At 36.3% G+C, this 22,619-nt stretch overlaps 2 protein-coding genes across 2 annotated transcripts; both read left to right on the top strand.

Annotated features, from left to right (window-relative positions):
• Window positions 1-2,132: 2,132 nt before the first annotated feature.
• Window positions 2,133-10,231, top strand: LOC147559277 (alpha/beta-Hydrolases superfamily protein). Its single transcript, XM_086661146.1, has 9 exons — window positions 2,133-2,550; window positions 3,940-4,016; window positions 4,799-4,904; window positions 5,517-5,609; window positions 5,712-5,777; window positions 8,529-8,674; window positions 8,888-8,996; window positions 9,753-9,817; window positions 9,907-10,231. Exons 1-9 carry the CDS (start codon window positions 2,380-2,382, stop codon window positions 10,052-10,054), a joined length of 981 nt encoding a protein of 326 aa, XP_086517272.1. The 5' UTR covers window positions 2,133-2,379; the 3' UTR covers window positions 10,055-10,231.
• A 3,777-nt stretch (window positions 10,232-14,008) lies between these two features.
• LOC147559276 (putative E3 ubiquitin-protein ligase LUL2) lies at window positions 14,009-17,045 on the top strand. Its single transcript, XM_086661145.1, has 3 exons — window positions 14,009-14,599; window positions 16,103-16,607; window positions 16,722-17,045. Exons 1-3 carry the CDS (start codon window positions 14,133-14,135, stop codon window positions 16,833-16,835), a joined length of 1,086 nt encoding a protein of 361 aa, XP_086517271.1. The 5' UTR covers window positions 14,009-14,132; the 3' UTR covers window positions 16,836-17,045.
• Window positions 17,046-22,619: the final 5,574 nt, after the last annotated feature.

Genomic DNA, 22,619 nt, shown 5'->3' with positions numbered 1-22,619 from the left:
TTATCCTATGACTCTTGCAGTCTAGATGAATCAGTTTTACAATTTGTAGTGGTATTCAGTGACAGTTACATGTGTTCTTCCACCGATCGCCTTACTTTCAATAGGTTTTTGGTTTTCTTATTTGTTTTTTTCCTGACTTAATGGTTAATAGGTAAGGGAATGCGGCTTTTTTACTCATTTTTATTTTGTTGAGAATCTTTTTCACTCGATTACACTCTTGTGACAATGAAGATAATTGCTTCACAATTACTTTTTTTTGCTCGATTGCACTTTTTACTGCATGATGCGATTACACTAACCATTCTCGAGCAATTCAGATCCAAGAGAGAGCAAATGTTAGTTGCTTGATCTATTTAATTATTCACTTTCCTAATTGACGATTTACTTATTTACATTTTTCAGAAATTAAGAATGAAGATCTAAGACACTCTAACGTTCAAGTCAGTTAAGTTTTGCAAGTTGAAAGTCAATAGTAGTCAAAAGATAAAGATCAGATCCCTTTTCGTGATGAATCAGTGTTGTTTACGTAACCTTAGATGATGATGGTGAATCACCATCTTAATGGAGGCTACGTAGCAGGGCCATTAATATAATCTTTCTAATCATAGTAAATAGGATCGTATCTGGTGATAGGAGATGTGGATATTCGACGGCATCTGGCCTTACTCGTACCAGATGTTTCTTTCTACCGGAGCAGAGTTCAGGGTACTAAACATACTTCAGCAGATCCCCCATTTCAGGGTTCAGGTTGCAAGCTGACTAGAATCCACCCTTATGTTGACCTTTACGTTATGGCATTGTTCAAGTGCCCAGGAGACTCGTGGTGACATCCCGTTTCAGGTGTATGTGGTAGAGCTCTTTCGAGTTAAGAGTGAGAATCAATCGGGTTATCCGCTGAATTTAACTTCCATAGTTAGTTTCCATCCGGAACCAAAATTTTGAGTCCATTTTAGTACTCAGGCCGACCCATTGAAATTATATTTTCCTTTGACCATTACCCGTTTGTGACAGGCTGATTGGACGGGCCTCTGGATATTGAATTGAGTCCACGTTGACCATTGACTTAATAATAACATAGTGACTAAATATTTAATTTTGAAATACTGAACTAGTAAAATTCAATTTGAAAGGTTACCAAAGACACTAACTACGAAATACTATGGTGATACAAAATTACAAACCGTACAACATCCGAAAAGTCGCAGAGTTCAGTCATTATATGTATCATGACCAGAGATGGTTCATTGTTACAAAGGAACTCGACAAGTTGATGATCAAATGACGAAGAAATCTTCGTCAATGACCTTCTTGTCCGTCTGCATAGAAGATGAAGTTACCGTTTTATAAGTTGAGAATGATACTAAAAAAAATCACAGATGAAATAAGCCTCTAAATAGAGAGACGGGAACAAAAGAGAGAGGTTAATGCAAAGTAGAATTCTCTAGAAGACAAGAGAGAGAGATAGAACAAAAAAATAGAGGGAGAGACGAAAAAGGTGACTAAGAAAGGCAGTATTTGCGCTTATGACGTATATGAGTAGTCAAAGAACCTCTGGAAGAGACGTTCGAAACGTAAGTTTTATAATCCAACACCAGGAAAATACTTTGACATGGCCATCATGCGTACCACTAGATCATACCCTAAAGTAAGGGGTCTCATCTATCGGGTGCGGTACTGAATTGTGTCGGTCAATCCCATCAGATCGTGAGCACCCGAGTAAAATGGGCTGGTTACTTGGTCAAAAGCCATTGACCACTTTTCACCTATTAGTTACTTAGCGGACGGGCCTGGTTTGTCCGTGACAGATATCGGGCATCCGCAGTTTGCGTCAGAGTTGGGCGGACCCAAGGGTACTGGGCCTTCATGTCGTTACATCACCCCTATTTTGGTCCACTTCATTGTTGATTTTGTCAAAGTCGCTCGTGCACATTCATAAATCTGAGACGTGCTGCCGAAATCGATCTGCAGGCTTCATGATTGGTCGCGGCTGACCAATATTTAGCTCCGCAAGCCAACAGCAGGTACTCCCAGTCCACCTCAGACTCACTTGGGCGGTCCCAAGCGGGTTTGGGCCGTTTCCACACCCCTTCGTAACGATAGTGAATAAAAATGGGTTTTTTAGTAAAGAAAACGTTACACAAATATTCCCAATATAACGAGTATTAACCCACCTTATATTCTTCGCATTTTTCTATAATAGTCTGAGACTTTCAGAGAGAGAGAGAGAGAGAGAGGAAGATTAGCTGTTCGATCTCTTCGATTATTCACTTTCCAAATTGACTATCTTCTTATCTAAAAAAAATCTTCAAAACTTTGAAATGAAGATCTAAGACTAGCAATCCAAGTGATTATGGGTGAATTATCAAATCATCATCTATAATGATGTCGTCGTCTCCCTCTTGGTTTTCGGGTATAGTTCGAAGCCGTTCTGGTAAGCCTGAAAACCCTAGTATGACTAACAATGTTATTGGAACCGATGAGAGTGGTTTAGTAAATCGGAAGAATCAGTTCTCTGGAGTACTTTTTAAGTACGGTCCTAATTCTGCGCAGGTTGGATTTTTTTTTTCTATTAGAATATTTAGTTCTTTTGTTTATTTGAGTTTGATTTGATAAATGAATAGTTCGATTAGGTTGATAGAAATCAGCTAAAACCGAATTCGAAATGGTTAATTATGATGTATCTATATTTAGAGAGGGGAAAATTTATAGTAGTATTTTGGTGAAAAATGGAGAATTGGGGAATCCTTAGCGGATAAGGGTAACTAAGCTAATTGGTTCTCTCTTTTTTCAACTGAAATTGAGAACTAGCTAGAAAACTTGGTTTGTGTGTTCATTTATATAATCGGAGTTTGATTTGAAGAATTTAAAGTTGCTTCATTTGAAAAAAGTAAGCTTGAATATAAACGATTCGAGCATGAATTGGGTAATGATTTTTCTAGATGCGAGAATAACTATTGCTCTTTAGTAAAAAATAGAGGATACCATATTGTGTTTGTGGTCATCCAACTCAAAACCTATTGGCAATGAGTAAAGAGGACCTAGACATTATATGCATGGTTGCTAGATATCCCTTCTCCCATGTGGGACTATTCTCACACGCCCCCTCACGTGTGGCGTGGTTAGCCTCACACGTGTTCTTTTTTCGGCTGACGTGGAGCACGTGTGACTTTTAAGCCTATTATGTGTGACCCTAGCTCTGATACCATATTAAGTTTGTGGTCGTCCAACTCAAAACCATTTGACAATGAGTGACCTAGACATTATATGCTTGGTTGCGAGATAGCCCTTCTCCCATGTGGGACTATTCTCACAGGAAATTTACTGTAGAGAAAAGGAGATATATTGATGCACTATTTTCAACTCGTCAACTGTCAACTGAATCTTTGTGGGGTTGCTTAAAATCTAGATGTTTAAGAAGGTTTGCCCCTTTTTCTTATTAGGAAGGGCAATCTAGATGATCACTTTAAGGAGGCATAATTAGTTCATGAAATATATTTGGTGGTAGTGTTTGGAAATGGTTGTACTTGTGTTTGAGTTATTATTAACATAAGTTTGCCTCAAGACATAGAAAAGAATAATGCTCTAAAATTCATGTTCGAATTGCTTTATTTAAACGTATTGGGGACTTGGACTTTGAACTTCATAGAGAGGAGTCATTGACCAAGAACGTTGTCTAGGAAATACAACAATAATACTACTATTTAGGTGCTGCTTTTAGAAACAAAGTTGGGTGGGTAAAGTGGTAGACTGAAATTACAAAAGAATTGTGCAACATTAGTAGATTGACAGTGCTTTATATGTTCAAATAAAAGAAGAAATCTTCATTTAGGAATCATAAATTGTCTAATATGTGGTCAATCTAATCCTGATATTTTACGTTACTTGCAACTATTCTTAGGAATACATCTTTCTAATAGATATTCATTTATGATTCTGCAGGTCGCGTTCAAGACGGGTGATTTCAAACAGCAGGTCATATTTATTGGTGGACTGACTGATGGTTTTCTAGCAACTAAGTATGTTTATAACATGGAAACTCTTACCACCTTCTTTTTTCCCAATAAGAGGGTGTGTCTTGTGTCATTCCATTCTCATGAGTTTCCTTTCTAGCTCTTTGTCTTTTTAGATTCTTGATGAGAAAATGAGTTGGCAGTTTCCACATGCCTCGTGAGCCATTCAAGTGTTCAGTTAGCCTTCTTATCCATGCATTTAGACATATCCATTTAGTGACAATAACGCACTTAATATTGGTACAAGTAACAGGCTAGTAAAAAAAAAAAAGAATTCCATGAAAACAGATTGAGTTTAGTAACTGCAAGCATTCAGCACTGCCGACATTATGACTCAAATGGGTGAACTACTACTATAACTGTTCTAAGTTTTAATAGTAGAAAATCTAGAGATCAACTAACCCAACACACCTGAGGTCCAAAATTATGTCAATTATTTTTGGTAGCTTTTGGTGCTTGCATTCATTTCCAGGTCCAAGCATCTACAATGGGCTATTAGCTGCAGTTTGTATTTGTCATGTATTGAAGTGAATTATTGATTGGTTAACGCCAATTATTCGAAATTCTTCTGAGAAGTTGACATATTTTCTACCCCTAATATTTTTCGTGCAGTTGTGGTTTTATGATTATTTAGTGATGCATAGTTTTGTTGCTACTTCAGTTCAATATATGTTTTAAAGAATGGATATAAGTATAGGCAAGCCTAGAAATAAATTACTGGAGACTTGACAGAACTATCTTTTTTTGTCCTGGGATGGAGGTTTGCTTATCTAGTTTTTTATTTGCAGATATGTAGAACCTCTATCACATGCTTTGCAGAAGGAGAATTGGTCCCTGGTCCAGCCGTTGCTCTCATCTTCCTATACTGGATACGGCACCTCCAGCTTGAAACAAGTAGAGCTTTTTTTGCTTCAACTAATTATTCTGGATTTCAGTTGTTCTGTTGTTGTTTCCTTCTATGAGTTCTATATTATATGCATTAAGAGTGTTACTAATGTTGGATCTTGGTTTTTTAGTAAAAGTCGGGTTAGCTTGTTTTGTACGGCTGTACATCATTCAGTTATACCAGACTTTAGATTTCATAAATATCCATGTTCCACAGACCTTTGGAGATTGATATATATTGATGCAAATTGGGCAGATCTTTATTTGGTCTATCATTTTGGAACTGAAACCCCTGATTCTATGATTTAGAATTTTTTACATGGTTATCTTTGTTTGTTTATTATATTGCAATTTTATGATTGCTAAATCTGGGTTACCTACCAACAAAGCATTTCATATAAGGAGGTCGAGGCCTTGAATTGTTGTTTAAAGCACATCATCCATCATTGGGTTATAATGTTGTATCAATCTGCACCTCCATAGAAATAATGGTCTATGTTGAGTTTTTCAGAAATCTGCTCTTTCCTTAGAGTGAGATCTAGATCAGTTTTCATGTAATATTTCTTAAATTGAATTCATCCTGCTCTAATTTCAATATATTATTGACTATTTATTTTTAAGGATGCCATGGAGCTTGATCAGCTGATTAGTTATCTAATCAATAAGGAAGAATCTGAAGGTGTGGTGCTGGTTGGGCACAGTACTGGCTGTCAGGTTAGGACTGGTTGCCCTTTGCTGAAAAAAAATTAATCAACTTTAGTTTTTGTTTATGCATTTTGAGAAGTTAGTTCTAACAGTTACGTGGAAACAAATTAGGATATTGTCCATTACATGCGCACAAATGCTGCATGCTCCAGAGCGGTCCGTGCTGCCATTTTACAGGTACTTTACGAAGCGCATTTGATTATGTCTAAGAACAGCATTTTAGACATCTTTGCCGAATGCCCCAAAAACTGTAGCGTAGGAGACCAAAAACCAGTGACCGGCGTTCTATGTATGTTAGCTCTGAATTCCTTTTCTGAAGTATAAGATTTCACTATGAGAGAAGCTCATGATGAGCATAGGATCTGGCTAAACCCTGAGTTTCCTCGAGGCTTTAACTGTCAGGACTCAGGAGTTTAACAGGAATGAGGTAATTTAACTTGTGAACTACAAATTGGATTTAGAGGATAGATGTAGCATGAAACGTCTCCCAGTATCCTCTACGATGCTTAGGTCTGTGGAGAAGTAAACTGCAATTCAATGAGGTTCTGCAGCTACTCTCTACCCATTGCCTGATTTTTCTCAGGCGAATTTGCGACAAAGCCATCCTCGCATTTTCTTAATCGTCTGTTTAGTAAATGGATGTTAATATTTTATTATGTTTGTAGCAACGTGATGTAGGACAAGAAAGGGAAAAGAGAACTAAAGTCGAAAATAATAGTATTATAAGATAGAGCGCACTAGTATCACACTAGTAAAAAGCTAGGAATCACTCCTATAGCCCTTAGGCATCACAACTTTGGGATATTTGCATCACACAAATACATATAGCTTGAATAGCTGCTGGAAAACTCTTTGTCTGTCTTCAAACAGCAGGAACACAACCCTTATATAGGCATAAAACCAACCCTAGACATCCATACCAACTTTACTTCTAGACTTTTGAACTTCTAAACTGCTAGGACACTAAAAGACATTAAAGAGACACTAAAAGACATTAAAGACATTAAAGACACTTGACCATCCTAATTAATACTTGGGAACTAGTAGAATTTCCACAAAGACATGTGGATCTGGCCTTCATTATTCAAGGTTCTAAGTGGGCCATTCGTGTAAGACATGCCAATTCAGAATTTGGGCCTTGCAATCTTTCTTTTGACGTCCCCATATGCCTTAAAGAGTTGCTTCCATTCATCTCTATCGCAACGTTACCAGATACTCTAACTCCCCTTGCTTATCGCGAACCCGATTCCACAAACCCTTTTTGGGTAGTTTCGCGATACGCTGCCCCAAATTTGGGGTACCGGATTCTTTAGTCTTAATTAACCCAATTTCATATGTAAAAACCTATAAACTCCTCTAGTAAGGTAGTTAACTATAAGATTTTTTTATTCCACTAGTTAAATTTTAAGTTTGAGGGTAGGTGTACCTATTATACATGCATCACTGGAACTTTGTATTATTTAGGAAAATAATCCAAAATGTACCGAAGAGGTATACCCTTAGTGTACCCGATCCTCACATGGTAGCGATCGCGTACTGGTACCACGTAGTACACGTACCACGTACAGGAACGATCCGCGTACTAGGTAACATTGGTTTGTGGGTATCCAACTAAAACTAATTTGCTATAAGTGAAGAGACCCTAGAGGCATAGATATTATTTATTGCTATAGACTTCCTTTTGTCCATGTACGACCATCTTCACATACGTCCCTTGACATATGACATTCTTTGAGCCTAACATGTATCTTTTTGTTGAGTTAAGTGGAGGATGTGCAAGCATCGGACAAATTGCGTGGACACTAGCTCTACCATAGTAAGTTTGTGGGTGTCCAACTCAAAACCAGCAACCATGAATGGAGAGGCTTAGAATTTAGATATTATCTACTTAGTCATGAGACGTCGTGATAGAGATGGATGCAACCGTTAAAGGCGAATGAGAAACGTCAAAGGAAAGATTCTAAGGACCAATTACTGATTTGGCTGTCCTAGATGGAGGGTCCACTTGAGACCTTGATTAATGTTGGCCTAATTTTAAGTTGGTTCCACTTTCTTTAATGTTCTTTATAATGTCGTTTAGTGTCCTAGTAGTTTAGAAGTTTGAAAGTCTAGAAGTAATGGTAGTATGAAATGTCAAGGGTTAGTTTTATTCCATACAAGGGTTGTATTCCTGCTGTAAGACGACAAACAGAGTTTTTTCAACAGCTATTCAAGCTATCTATTCTTGTGTGATGCAAATATACCCCTAGGTTTGATGTCTAAGGGCTCTAGGAGTTGTTCCTAGCGTTTACTAGTGTGATACTAGTGGTTATCTATCTTATAATACAATTATTTTCTTTTTCAATTCCCCTTACCCTTTCCTGTCCTACATCACTTCCCTTTCTCCATGTTGGACTATTCCCACACATATGGTAAATCAAAGCCATACTCTTTGACCTAGTGCTCCATTGCTACTTCTGATGTAAACACAAACAATAGATTTTGTACTCGACTGAGCAAAGCAGGCTTCTCTAATCAGATACTTGATGTTTATTCAGCTTATGTCAAGGCTTATGATTTTGAACGAAAACCAAGTTCAGAGAAATAGAAAAGATGGATGATTGGAATCATTAAGATGAAAAGGGGTACCCAGTGATATTATTTTCTTCCTTTGTCACTTCATTCTTTTTCTATACTAGGAGTAAATATTTGTGTCATGAATTTGGGAGAATGAAAGTGGGATGCATAATTTAATTAATGTGCATGAATTTCTTTAGTTACAAAATAAGAATACTTACAACTCATGTTATCATGCTTAATGTTATCTGCATCGTTTTTCAATTATGGCAAGTGTTAATTGGTTTTGACTTTTCAGCCGTGAATGCTCCCATTTCTTAGCATTTTTTCTTATTTTATCAGCTTTGATTACTACTAACTAGAATTATTCAGGCTCCAGTTAGTGATCGAGAATATAGAGCAACTCTTCCTGAAACGGCTGAAATGATTGACTTGGCATCGACCATGATAAATGAAGGCCGAGGAACGGAAATAATGCCTAGAAAAGCAAATCCAGACGCCCCAATAACTGCCTACAGGTTGGTTCCTTTTTTTTTCTGCAGCAAAAAGGACTAATATTTGTTTAGTTACTAATGATTATCTCGTGCTCTTGTGAAACATATCTTGTCCTCCGGGTACATGTAATTCAACCGAGACAGCTTCTGCATATAATGTTTTTAAATCAGATTAGTATGAAGAATTGATTTATCTTTAGGGTGGAATCTGAATTTGCCTACTGAAATGCTTTATAGGTATCATTCTCTTTCTGCATACATGGGCGACGATGACATGTTCAGTTCTGATCTTACTGATGACCAATTGAGAAATAGACTCGGGCATATGTCAAACACACCCTGTCAGGTAGTTCAATCTTCGATATCTTTATACTTTTGCTATTCTTTAGCTATATAACATGGACTCTGCTATCTGACATCGGTACAAGACGTCGTATCTGGTGAGTTGAGAGATCCACTAAGTATATATGAATGTACACATATTGTCTTGTCTTATATCTTAGGTTCTTCACTATACATAATCTTAATTAGTGTTTTACTATGTAGCATGAATACCAGTGAGGGTATCGGTACCGGACACCATTACCAATTAAACGGGTACAACTATATAAATCCCAATAGAAGTCACGACCTTATATCCTTCTGTTAGTTATTAGGCCATTTATCTTTATTTACAACTTCTACTCCAGGATAAAACATGGTTAAATTACACAGGAATTAATTAATCTAGAGTGATGTTTTATAGCTTAACACAATTTTGATCAATTACACAAGATTTACGTAGAAAACCACATCTTTAATCCGTTGGAGATAGTCGTAGTACCCTACACATCACCAAATAATACGCAAGAGTATCCATATTTTATGTTCCTAACACCATATGCTCGTCTATGCGTACGACTTACATTAAAATCTCTCACACTATACCCATTGAAGTATATAAGTAACTTGAAACAGTATATATCTGAGCATCCGATTCAGTATCTAAGTACCTGACACGACCAAAATGTTACAAACAAAGAAAGTATCAATATTATGTAATTCTTGAGATTCTCATGGTTGTTAGTAGCAGCTGTCAAGCTGAGTTGAGTGCTTATTGCAGATTATTTTTTCAATGGCTGATGAGTATGTGCCAGAATATGTTGATAAGAAAGCCTTGGTCGAACGGTAAGCACATATGATCTACAAGTATGCTTATCACAGTATTTATTGGTCTCATGAATTCGATAATAATATTTGAAGTTATTTTTGTGCAGATTATGCAAAGCAATGGGAGGAGCAGAGAAAGTTGAGATTGAATATGGAAACCATTCTCTCTCTAACAGGGTTGAGGAAGCAGTACAGACCATTGTCGACTTTGTTAAAACAGAGGGACCTAAAGGTTGGGACGATCCATGGCACTAACCATAAATAGGTTCCTTTTCTGCTTCTCCCATTTGTTTCTTCCGGTGTTCCTTGTTATAACCGATTTTTGTGTGTATTTTTCGTGTTTCTTTTGTAGTTGTTATTTCTTTTGAACTTCATCAAAGTTCGATTGTATTCCAACATGTTATTAGTTTGTATTTCTTCATTATTCTTGCATCAGTTCATGTGGAACTTAGGCTCATATTATGAACGTTTTAGTCGCGTTAATGAATAATTGAATATCTACGATATTGGTTTATATAAGCTACTGTAGTAGATTGATTGACCCTGGCTGACGTGTCCGTAGGGGAATACTTCACATATTTAGCTACAAGGGAAGGAACTAGTTGTACCCAGGCTGGTAAACTAGTGCTTTCCTTGCCATTAAGATATATAAGATCCTGCACTGTCTGAAACTAGCCCATAACTCCTTTATAGCTACCCATACTAGCCAAGCATTCCATGGTGACAGCCTATCAAAATCAGAGAGCAAGAAAACCACCATGGAATCAGTAGCTAAGATGACCTGCTCACAGTGATGCTTCTCAGTCAGCCACAACCCAAGCCTGACACCCTGAAGCTGATGAAAAGATATATAAGTTGTGTTTTTATACGATAAAGTCGTTAAGTAAATAAATTTGTCTTATTACGTGGGTCAATATCTAAGCTTATTACCTCGGACTGTGTTTCATTCGACAAAATAAGGGACCCCATGAAAGTCATGTGAATACCATGTCAATGATCTAGAAAGTTGACGCGGCTACCCTGCCAGTAGAATTATATGGTCTTCCATTATTGTCCAACTCCGGGTATACTTCATTGCATCATTACGACATTGATTGATAGTAGTAGTCTGACATTTGTGTTTCGATATTACACTGTATGACGGTTCAAGCGTTAACAACTATCAGTATTGTTTGCGCTTTAGATACCTAATTAGTCCAATCCCACATGTATGTCTGTTCTTGGCAAAAGCTTCACCCTAGAAAACCTCGACATTTATAAGCTCAGGGGTCCACAGTCCACTTATAGTTCAGGCTTGCAAGAGTGTTCGGAGTTGTAATGGTCCTACATCGCTCGCAAGAGTGTTCGGAGCCTGGAATACAGGTGGACTTCCAAACTTAGTAATTGTCAAAGCCTTTTGGATTGAAGTCTTCGCCAAGAACAAACCACCTATGTGTAGATTGTACCTAGGTGTCTAAAACAGATACAATATGGAGGCTTGGAGTGTCACCCACTCTCACAGGAAACTATCCAAATTCTTTGGATGCCCACAAATAATCAACATCATCTTCAGGCTTCTATAAAATGGTATAATCAAATTGGTTCTGCTTGTATAGTGTCTTAGCTCTTTTGGAACTTCCAAAAAACTTTCTTAGTTAAATTTTGTAGGCGGCAGATGCAGGAAGCAAAAACATTTTGCAGGATAAATAGAAATTGTTTATCTTTTACTCTTTTATTACTCTAAGGCCCTACTATCACTTTTTTAAAATAACATCTCCCCACTCGCCACCACCTAAGACCACCATTTATCTCCTCTTTCGCCCAACGTAACAGAGAGACAAGAGATAAATATATGAAGATGATGGTGACAAGTGGTGGTGATGGTGGTCGTGAGAATAATAAGAGGAGACTTTTTCTGTAGGATAATGCTACTCAGACTCCCAAAGTACAGACAAAGTCAAGAAAGTAGGCACTATTTGGTTAAAGATTTGTAAATGACTTTTATTTCGGTAAAGGTGAATAAAACCCACACCCTCAAAATGCTTACATTCTTGACTTTGTCTGTACTTTGGGAGTCTGAGTAGCATTATCTTTTTTCCGTGTGAAGGTGGTTGTTGGAGGTGAGAGGAGAAATAAGTGAGTGAATTATTTTGTTATAAGAATCCTTAACCGTGGCATTGTATGGATCAAAATTCGTCATCGAGAGCGTCCCTAAAAATCCACGATTGAAGGAATTACGGGATGACCGCGCCCATGAACTAAATGGCAAATGGGCCCGTCGCATCCTCATCAGACCTCCCTCCATATATCCGTTGAGGAGACGTTACAGTCATTCAAGACGAATATATCTTGAATACACCCGTTAGGAGGTTACAATATCTGTAGTTATGGTGATAGCTTCATGCGTTGCCACATTAAAGACGACAGCTCACGGTCAAGTGACAATCGACGACCAACACTATAAAATGACTGAGAAGAAGATGATACAGATCATTTTATCATCAACAAAGACATCAAATTATCACCTAACACATCCAAATCTATCACCTAACACATCCGAAGCATTAGTAAAGTGCGCAAGCACTCGCGAAATATCCAACCCTAGATAGAAAGGTCTGTCGTCGCATCCGCATCTGACCTCCCTCCATATATCCGTTGAGGAGACGTTACGGTCATTCAAGACGAATATATCTCGAATACACCCGTTAGGAGGTTACAATATCCGTATTTATGGTGACAGTTCATGCGTTACCACATTAAAGACGACAGCTCACGGTCAGATGACAGTCGACGACCAACACTACAAAATGACTGAGAAGAAGATGATACAGATCATCTGATCATCGACAAAGACATCAAATTATCACCTAACACAGAGAGAGGCGAGAGATAAATAGATGAAGATGATGGTGACAAGTGGTAGTGATGGTGGCCGTGAGAATAATAAGATGATACTTTTTCTTCATGAAGATGGTTGTTGGAGGTGGTGGTTGCGGTGAGAGGAGAGGAGAAATAAGTGATGGTAGTATGAATTATTTTGTTATAAGAATCCTCGACGGTGGCATTTGTATGGATCAAAATTCGTCATCGAGAGCGTCCCTAAAAATCCACGATTGAAGAAATTACGGGATGACTAAGCCCATGAACTAAATGGCAAATGGGCCCAACCCGTCTACCCGAAGTAATAGTAAAGTGCGCAAGCACTCGCAAAATATCCAACCCTATATAGAAAGGTCTGTCGTCGCATCCTCATCAGACCTCCCTCCATATATCCGTTGAGAAGATGTTACAGTCATTCAAGACGAATATATCTCGAATACACCCGTTAGGAGGTTACAATATCCGTATTTATGGTGATAGCTTCATGCGTTGCCACATTAAAGACGACAACTCACGGCCAGATGACAGTCGACGACCAACACTATAAAATGGCTGAGAAGAAGATGCTACAGATCATCTGATCATCGACAAAGACATCAAATTATCACCTAACACATCCAAATCTTGCGAGCTATCTTTCTCTCTGGACGCCCACTTTACCAAGGAAGAGTGACCTTTCCCCTCCTGACGGTCACTCATCAGAGGAGAGTGGCGTATCTTTCTCTCTCCTAATGACCACTCATCATAGAAGAGCAACATATCCTTCTCTCTCGTGACGACTACTTTATTTAGGAAGACGATCGATCTTTCTCTCCTTTGACGATCAAAGGGTGCAAACATTTTATCTCTCTTGACAACCAGAGAATTAGGCAAGCATACACCGATTGTATCACCTTCTCTCCCGATGATCGTCTTGCTTAGATAACATATATAACTCCATAACTCAATCTCTGACTTACAATTCGTATTTATTATTTGTCAAGCTTACTGACTTGACCGTCGGATCCCCCTTTGGTCGGCACCATTTAAGTGTCCTCCAAAGATCTCATGGTCACGTGTGTTTGTCTCTTGTCACAAGTTAAACCCAAAGGCGTCGTCAGTGTCCATAAAAACATTAACAGTTGCAGGTCTTCCAGTCAACGGCCCGATCTTTTTGACTTCTTGACTCGCGATTTCGGCCCCTCACAACATTCAGTCGCCAAGCTTTGGCACATAAAGAGATGAAGCGGCCGCCAAGACTTCGAAGAAAAATAAGATTTTCCCTACCCAACTATTGAAAATTATTTTTTGTTTACCCATAGAGGCGGCCGTCATTTTTAAAGGAACTGGGACGTCACGCATCCGGAATCAACTGAGAATACAAAAAAAAGAATTGGCGTTTCTCTCATCATCTCTATCTCTCTCATCATCTCTATCTCTCTCTCTCAACATCTTTTTGCATCTGAAAGTGTCAACTCTCTCTAGACCTCAACTAATGGGGCTTTCATGGAGTAAACGAAGAGACCATAATAATAATCTCCACCAAAATCAACCTCCTTCTCAATTACTTTCTTCTTACCCTTCATCTTCTTCATCTCTTCCACCACCACTACCCACAATCCTACCCACAACAAACTATTATTACCCTCCGAATCCTCCCTATAATATGTCCCAATCCTACCCACAACAATATCACTCTACTTTAACTACTCATATTCCTCCTCCTCTTCATAACCCATATTACTATCAGTTCTCACCTGGTTATACTAGTAATTGGCGGCCTGAAGTTCGACCTCCGGCGGTTCCTCAAGCTCCACCGCCACCTTTTGTTGATCATCAGAAAGCAAAGACTATTAGAAATGATGTTAATATTCATAAAGAGACAATAAAGATTGAAGCTGATGAAAATGACCCAGATTACTCTTTAGTTTCTTTCATTTTTGATGCCTTGGTTGATGGCAGGTATATCTTTTTCTTTCTATTCATACCTTAAAAATTGATTGATCAATTGATTTTTACTTCTTTTTGACTTTTTTTTTTTGTGAAATTTGATCATGGGTATTAATGATTTGATTGTTATATTTGACTTGATAATTGGGGAACTTCTGATTAGGACAAAAACAATATCTAGTTGTTTGTGTTCATTTCTTTTTCCCCCAAACTGCAACTATTAAAGAGTATTTGATTTGTTCTTGACATGTAGTTCTTTTATCTATCTATTCTTACGGATGAAGCCATAGTTGTTTCGGCAACATTAGAAAGTTTGTAACTTTTGGGTTTTGTGAAAATGAAATTTTAGTAAGCCATTTAGTTGGACTTCAAAGCTCAAGTATTTCTTTATGGGATGCCTAAGACATTCAAAATCTACTTTTCTAGGTACCTAGTACTCTATCAACTTGTGTGCATTTCTCTTATCCCTGTACGTACACATTCGAATAATACGAGTATACATCACAGTTACTGATAATTACTTCATGTATGTCGCTTAAATGGAGTCGGAAACTTGAGATAGATTAGAGACATGAGGTGCTCACTTGGCTGTTGTATTAGATGATATGAAATTTTGTGTGGGGTAGACGATATTTCAGTCGATACCCATCAAAATTGTATTGATTGACTATAATCAATTTTGGGGTGAAGTGATTTGACTTTGATGTGTAAGTTTTTTGTATCTAGAAGCATGAAGAATAAACTAGTTTAGGCATGTGGAGTGAAGCTCCACTTATTCCCTCTCCTCCCGAGGAAAGAATTGGTGAATGAAGCCCTAAGTATCTTCAATATAGTGCTACGATATTATACTCAGTTATGTCTTCAAAATAGATTCTTCTAAGACCCTCGACTGCCAATTGAGTAGTTTTTGTCTTCAAGAATCAAGAATACCTGCTATTGGTCAGATTTGTTTTAGCTGACCCAATCCGTGATATCTTCATACTGACCTAAATGAAATTGTCAAACATATAATATACATTTGATTAAAAGATATTATAGTCTTACACATGTCAAGATTTTCTTTCTTATTCAGACTTGATTGAATATCACTTCAGTATGTATCATGTGAAAATTTATGTTTTTGTATGTAAATCGTATCTATACTTGCACAAAAATCCTTTTAAGACCAGAAAACACCATCAAAATGGACTCCTGTAAGATGCTTGTTTGCTAAAAGAGTAGTGTTTGTATTTGAGGAGCGAGAGTACCTATTCTTGCTCAGATTCGTTTTTGAATACCCAGTTACTAATCCCCTTCACATCAACCTAAATGAAATTATTGAACCATTTGACATATAATTTATGTTCAAATGAGTTGCTGAGTCAAGATTTTCTTTTCTATCCAGACTTTATTGAATGATCATATCATCACTATATGACTGACTATGTTATAAATTTATAACTTTCTGAAAATTCAATGGAGTATGAGATAAGTTCATATGTATAACACGATGCATTTGCTTTGTTTACTTAACAGTATCACTATTTTTTACTTCGCGAAGGAAGGGTCAAACTGTAAGTTCACTCCAGTATTTCCTGAAGCCTATACCCGAGTCGAAGTCCCGTTTCAGAAGGGTGTTCGCCAAAAATTTTGTCAGCCTTCTGGAACTGGTATCGACTTAGGTTTTTTCGAGACAGATGATCTCTCAAACCCATCTCCAAGTGAAGATATATTCCCACTTGTAATATTTGCTGAAGCTTATCAAATGTCTCAGCCTATTATTGAATTAGCTGATCGGCCTCCTACTACATCTAGTGCACAAATTACTGAAGCCGTCCTCGAGAAGAACATTGAAGGCGCTTTTCAGGTGAAAGTAATCAAACAGATATTATGGGTTGATGAAGTTCGTTACGAGTTGCGTGAAATCTACGGGATTGGTAATTCAGTAGAAGCAGGCTTCGACGATAATGATCCCGGACAAGATTGTGTTATTTGCATGTCCGAACCAAAGAACACGGCTGTGCTTCCTTGTCGACATATGGTGAGAATTTTTTGTAATCCTTGGCTTATTATCACTTACACTTGCTATAAGCAGATGATTTATTGCATGGGTTGAAGTTGGTGTCTGAACTGTTTTCTTATTTTCGTTTTTCAGTGTATGTGTAGCGAGTGCGCAAAAGAATTGAGGCTCCAAACTAACAACTGTCCCATATGTCGCCAGCCCATTGAAAAACTTATCGAGATTAAAGTGAATGGAGGTGGTTCATGAGACTTTCTTTTGTGTTTTCTTATGTTTCAAGAGCCAATTTCTTACTTACTTCTTTGTTTATATCCATGCTTGTTACATATCGACAGTCTACTATTATACGAAAATAAAAATCATGTATTACCTGTTAGATAAATGTATATAATGTCCAATCCGGCAAAATATGAACATCGAAGTGAACTTATATATATATACCAACAAAGGGAGTTGTTATGTGTTTGAATCTCCATTTTTCCCTTTATGATTGTCCACTTTTAGATTATAGGTTGACTCGGGATGACGGTCAAAACACAAAAGGATTTAAAGTTTTATTATCTATAACTGTTTCTTGATGCATATATTTCATTTCTGAGACCATGGAAGTGTTGTTAATAGTTCTTGACTTCTCTTAGGTGCTTTTGGTTTCGAAGAATTAGTCGACCATTTCAATGGTCGATAGATGAATCCTAAAAATAGATATTAATTTCAATTGTTCTGAAGATTAGTATCCCAAGTAAACCTTGTGCCGATATACCACATCAATTTGGTTGGTAAATAATTCCCATCTCACAGTTAACGAATAGTCGAGTTTTACAAACTCTAGCAACTAACTTATTACTCGATTCCGTGCTTGCCATGAACTAATATATGCCATTTCACTATTTTGATTAGGGAACTTAGAGTAGATATATTGAAGAAGAAAGTTAACGATATTTTGCTAGTGATTTCAAGAAAACTTAGGGATCAAGGTGAATGAACATGATAAAATTTAATCCTATCAAAAGAAGAATACTAATAAACGGAAACAAGTGGACTCCTACCGCTTGTATTATACTTGCTAGAGAACATTTTTTTTGTTTTACAAGCGTAATCATGTTACTTGGATACCCTAGTTATGTCACACGCTCTTATGCCGGGGTTATATCCAAATATTGTCGTGTTTAACTCAAAATGCATTGTATGGTTATGTCACAGAAGAACCAGGTTTTATCAAAGCCCAGAGGTGGGAGATAGACATCCATCACTGAGCTCTCTTTTATTACTTCTTTGAGTTTTAAAACGCCTGATACTATATTTTATATTCCCTTCAACTATGATTGAAATTCCATTTTCTCAAATATCGACTATATAAAGTAGAATTTTTCATTTCGAGTTTCTCCCAAACGACATATCTGTGATTACAGTATTAAATGATTTCTCATATAAATTATTCTTTGCCTGCAAACTTTCTCTGTCATATTCTTGATTATGCATCTGATATAGCTGCCAAAAAGAGAAAGAACTATAAAAATAAATAAGTTTCATGCATACTACTTATTTTATATACACATTCTCTTTTGCTTTTCCTTTTTCTCTATATATTTTTCCTTTGTAATTTTGATTTCCATGCTATTCCATTTCCACTCCTTTTTCTCTGTGGTATAGTTATACTTAACTAGTAAAAGGGTATTATAGCAAAAGAAAGAACCAGTCAAAAAAGCAAAAGAGATAGTTGTATGGATCAGAGCTAAATGGTCCATATAGGTGAACTGCAGTAAGGTGGGGAAGAAGAATGCCTTTGCCTTTTTGGGTGAGAAACTATGTAAATTTAGAGGAATATTTGTTGTGGAAGTAAGCTTTGGAAGTATGAAGACAGCATGGTATCTTTTACTGTGAGGGTAGGTCCAGAATTTTGTGAGGAGAATAGGAGACAAAAACTTAGGGTTTTATTTTTGAACTTTGAGTTGAAAAAGTAGATCAAACTATCTTTTTCAGTCTTGGGATCTAAGAGAATATATGAATGGTCCATGAACTTGAAGTATAAGTTTTCATATTTCCAACCACCGCCGGCTAAGGTAGTGTTTCTTTATTATATCTCTAAGTTAGATTTCAGAATATTTGTTTTTCTCTAACTCGTGAACTTGTCTAAATGGCTAATTTAAGTCCTTTTAATCAAAACGATTCAGGTTCAGACTCGGACAAATGAGAAAAAGTGTTTTTTTATATTTGCATTAAGGTTTGAGTTGAAACGACTTAAGAGAGAGATTACTGGTCACGACACTTCAACAACTCTTGGCATTGGCCTACAACGGGTTGGTTGCTATGTTGTCTCATTCACATGGTGAATCTATATGTGGTTCGCCCTATCCGGTGTCTGTCGTTTATTATGGGTGAGCTTGCTTGTTGATTGTAATGCATACCTTTGGTTCACCAAACTTCTCCTTTTCATAAAGAAAGGTTAAAAGCTCTTAAAATATGGTTGTTCTCTATTGAATCATAATTGTCTGCATATCTTTGAGTTAAACAATAGGGAGACCTTTTTCATGCCATAAGAATGTTAGTTAGCACTTTATAGGCATAGCATATTTGCACATAATGAACACTACAAATTCACCTGTGGATCATCACATTGAGATTTGATTGTCAAGTTTATAAGTAGTTTAGGTTTAGGAATGGGTAGATGGTTCTTGGGTGTTTGGGATAAATGGGTACCCATAAACCCTGAAGTCCCCTCTCTGGTCTATGCTCTTTCAAAACATCATGTGCAAAGTGAGCCTACTTGCAGAACTTTTTCAGTGACCCCTATAGTGGTCTACATATATCTATTGGAAATCTAGAGAGAGAGAGAGAGAGAGAGAAGCTAATGCATCCATCTTCATCATAATTCCTTTCTTCTAAACTCACTACCTTTTGACCCGACACAATGAGTTACTTGCTATAATCTATAGAGAGAAAGAAAGAGATTCATATATGAAGTCTATCTCTTTTTCTATGAATCATTTAAGGAACTCCACTCATGATTCATGAATGGTAGGTTTCTATCAAGGGATATGAGTAAATTTAGTTGGAACTTACCAAATATCCCAAGAAATGACATGCAATATCATCTTATATGTTTTCTTCAAAAAAAAAATGTTACTATCACTTGCCATAAATTTCCAATGAAAATTTCTATTTTTTTTTAAATTGCGAGCGTGTCTCGAACCATTGACCTCTATAAGGTATCTTAACTAGTGCAACAAAAGGTGGTAGGAAGACTACAATTGTCATCACATCTATCACTTTATCAGTAGAGTTGGAATATACTTTAGTCTAGGGCTATATGCTTATATATTTCATTTTTTGCCCAATGTCAATTCCTATGCTGAATGATACTCCAACATAACTAAAACATATAAATCATTTAAAATTAGTGAAAGAGATCACTTAATCATTAATAAAACGTATCCCAAATTTTAAGAAACATACTCTGTGCACAAGCAAGATATCCGCACCCTCCCATAAAATCAACTACTTAATTTAGTATAATAAATGATAAATTAGATTTTGTTAAGTAATAGTATCACCAATCCATTCATAGTTATTCATTTTGTCCATTTTGTATTTTTATTTTTATTTTCGCCGACATGCTTTCAGGATTGCTAACTGTATTCAATGTTTTTTGAAGAATTATTCCATTAGGCTTTCAACAAACAACTAGAATAGTAGAATGTATACTCTTATTCTTACTCCGAGGGTGGTGACATCTCATGATTGTCATTGCTCCTGGGAAAGAAAAAGGGATAGATTTAAGGGTCGGGACAATTAGAGTTTATAATGCACTCTATCATGTTGCAATAATTTGATATCATCCAAAATTAATTGGATATCACATATCAAATGCTTTGAGATTCACGTACTGCATCTTTATTCGATTCGATAAGCTACTGTTTACACTCTTAATAGTCTTTTTCAATTCCTCAATATTTTCAATATACTTAAAAAACATGCAAAATCAAAGATGCATTCATGGTAGACTTTAACCTACCTTAGCCTTATGGTGGATCCACCCCTTTTTTTGTTGATGATATTAGATCGAGCATACTAAGCTGTTTCATTTGGTTTGGGCAGTGGGTCACGAGATCTTACCGGTCTTTTTAACGGCCTAACCATGTATACGAAATGAATGTCGTGTTCTGTTCTTTGCAGCCTCTCTATCTTCCCTCGTCAAATTAGAGTCTCTCCTTATCTTATTGTTTTCTTATTAGTCACGTCTCATTCATTAATTACTAGCTAGTGGGAAAGTTATGTTATAATTGATTAATGGGTACTAACCCTTATCCACATAAAAATGATCATATGTTATAAAAACAACAAAATGAATTACATTTGGGTTAATTAACAAAAATTTCAACCCAATTTCAAGTACTTCCACTTAATATCTACATATACACCAATATCACTATCCAATGACCATGTGGTGATCATGTGACATTAAAATAAAAGAGACAGTACATAATTGCACTATGTACCATTCTAAAATCCCTACTACTAACAAAACTGTCTAAACTTGTAAAAGATACAAAATCTCTCCCCCTCAGTGTCCTTTCAATTACTTGGATGCTGTAATTTTATGTAAAAGATATGGAACAGTAAAATCAAGTTACTAATCACTCTAGACTTTCACCCCCAAAATGACATTTTTTGCCCTAGCTACACCCTATACCTATGAAAAGGTTTAAGCTTAATTAATGAAATATATTTTTAGGGTTTTGGGATATTTTGTCACAAGTAGTCATTCATCTTTTACAGGCAAAATGACCTCTCAAAGTTGAAAAAAAAAAAGATGATAAAAGGACAACATTGTCTTCATTGGTTGGGCTTTTAAGAAAGATCAGAATAAATTGGTTTATTAAAAGTAAGGACCAAACTTGGAGAAAATAGTAGTTAAGTAGAAAAAAGAAACAAAGCTAGAACTGCTAAAACTTAGATTAGAAAATAAATCCATTCTTTATATCTAATTGATTAAAAGACCAAAATGTCGTTAAAGAAAATTTCGTTTTTGTAAGGGATACAAAAAATTCTTTTTCTTGTGTGGGAATAGAAATGAGAAAAATGATAACATGACCTAATTTCGATATGGTATATAATTGAGCCCCAAAACCTATTTAGGTTTGTAAATGGACCACGTACTACCCGATGCTCCAATTGGAAATTGATTCAATTAATGGGTAGCTATTGAACTTAGTTGGGAGATAATTAGAGGAAACTCTAAATTTCTTTTGCTTGTTTTCGAACCACGACAAACAGTGGTATTGGGTGAATATATTTAGTAGTGTACATTAGTGGATTGTTGCACACCCAATCATTATATAAGTTTTTTGCAAAACAATTAGCGTATAATTATAATAAGTTTTGGGTTCTTAATCAAAAAATCCACATCTAAACACACATTTAGTTCACCCTAATATTAATATAGGATTTTAAGCCAAAATAATAATTATAATGAATATTTAGTCCAAATTGACCCATCTCATAGGAAAAACAGATCTCTATCATTTTTATTTAATCATAATATCCATTATAACCTTTTATATAAGAAAAAACTCACTTTTGAAAACCAATCCCTAAAATTTTCTTTCTTTTTTTTCTCAGAATTTTTCGATTGATTTCAAACTTACTATTTATTTTGCAATATACACGTTATTTAGTATCCAAATTGCCCCATCTCTATAGAAAAAACAGATCTCTATCATTTTTATTTAATCGTAATACTCATTATAACATTTTATATAAGAAAAAACTCACTTTTAGAAATCAATCCCTAAAATTTTCTTTCTTTTTTTTCTCATAATTTTTCGATTGATTTCAAACTTACTATCTGTTTCGTAATATACACGTTATTTAGTATCAATTACGTATATTTTTACAACAAAAACACATTTAGTATAGTTAAAGTGTGACTCCCACATGGGAGAATGGGTTACTAGCAACCAAGAATATAAAGTATAGGTCATCTCCACTCATTGCCAATTCGTTTTGAGTTGGATGACCACAAACTTAACATGG

Source organism: Eschscholzia californica, unplaced genomic scaffold (assembly GCF_041429995.1).
Source record: "Eschscholzia californica isolate CP2 unplaced genomic scaffold, dmEscCali1.0.p SCAF_2, whole genome shotgun sequence".
Lineage (NCBI taxonomy): Eukaryota > Viridiplantae > Streptophyta > Magnoliopsida > Ranunculales > Papaveraceae > Eschscholzia > Eschscholzia californica.
The sequence above is the reverse complement of the archived record's forward strand: the minus strand, read 5'-3'. Positions and strand labels throughout refer to the sequence as shown.

Bases quoted from the DNA above. Each gene is read 5' to 3' on its own strand.
- LOC147559277 (XM_086661146.1), top strand. From the start codon at position 2,380: ATGATGTCGTCGTCTCCCTCTTGGTTTTCGGGTATAGTTCGAAGCCGT. The intron at 2,551-3,939 runs GTTGGATTTTTT...ATGATTCTGCAG, and splicing joins ACGGTCCTAATTCTGCGCAG to GTCGCGTTCAAGACGGGTGA. The intron at 4,017-4,798 runs GTATGTTTATAA...TTTTATTTGCAG, and splicing joins GATGGTTTTCTAGCAACTAA to ATATGTAGAACCTCTATCAC.
- LOC147559276 (XM_086661145.1), top strand. From the start codon at position 14,133: ATGGGGCTTTCATGGAGTAAACGAAGAGACCATAATAATAATCTCCAC. The intron at 14,600-16,102 runs GTATATCTTTTT...TTTACTTAACAG, and splicing joins GATGCCTTGGTTGATGGCAG to TATCACTATTTTTTACTTCG. The intron at 16,608-16,721 runs GTGAGAATTTTT...TTCGTTTTTCAG, and splicing joins TGCTTCCTTGTCGACATATG to TGTATGTGTAGCGAGTGCGC.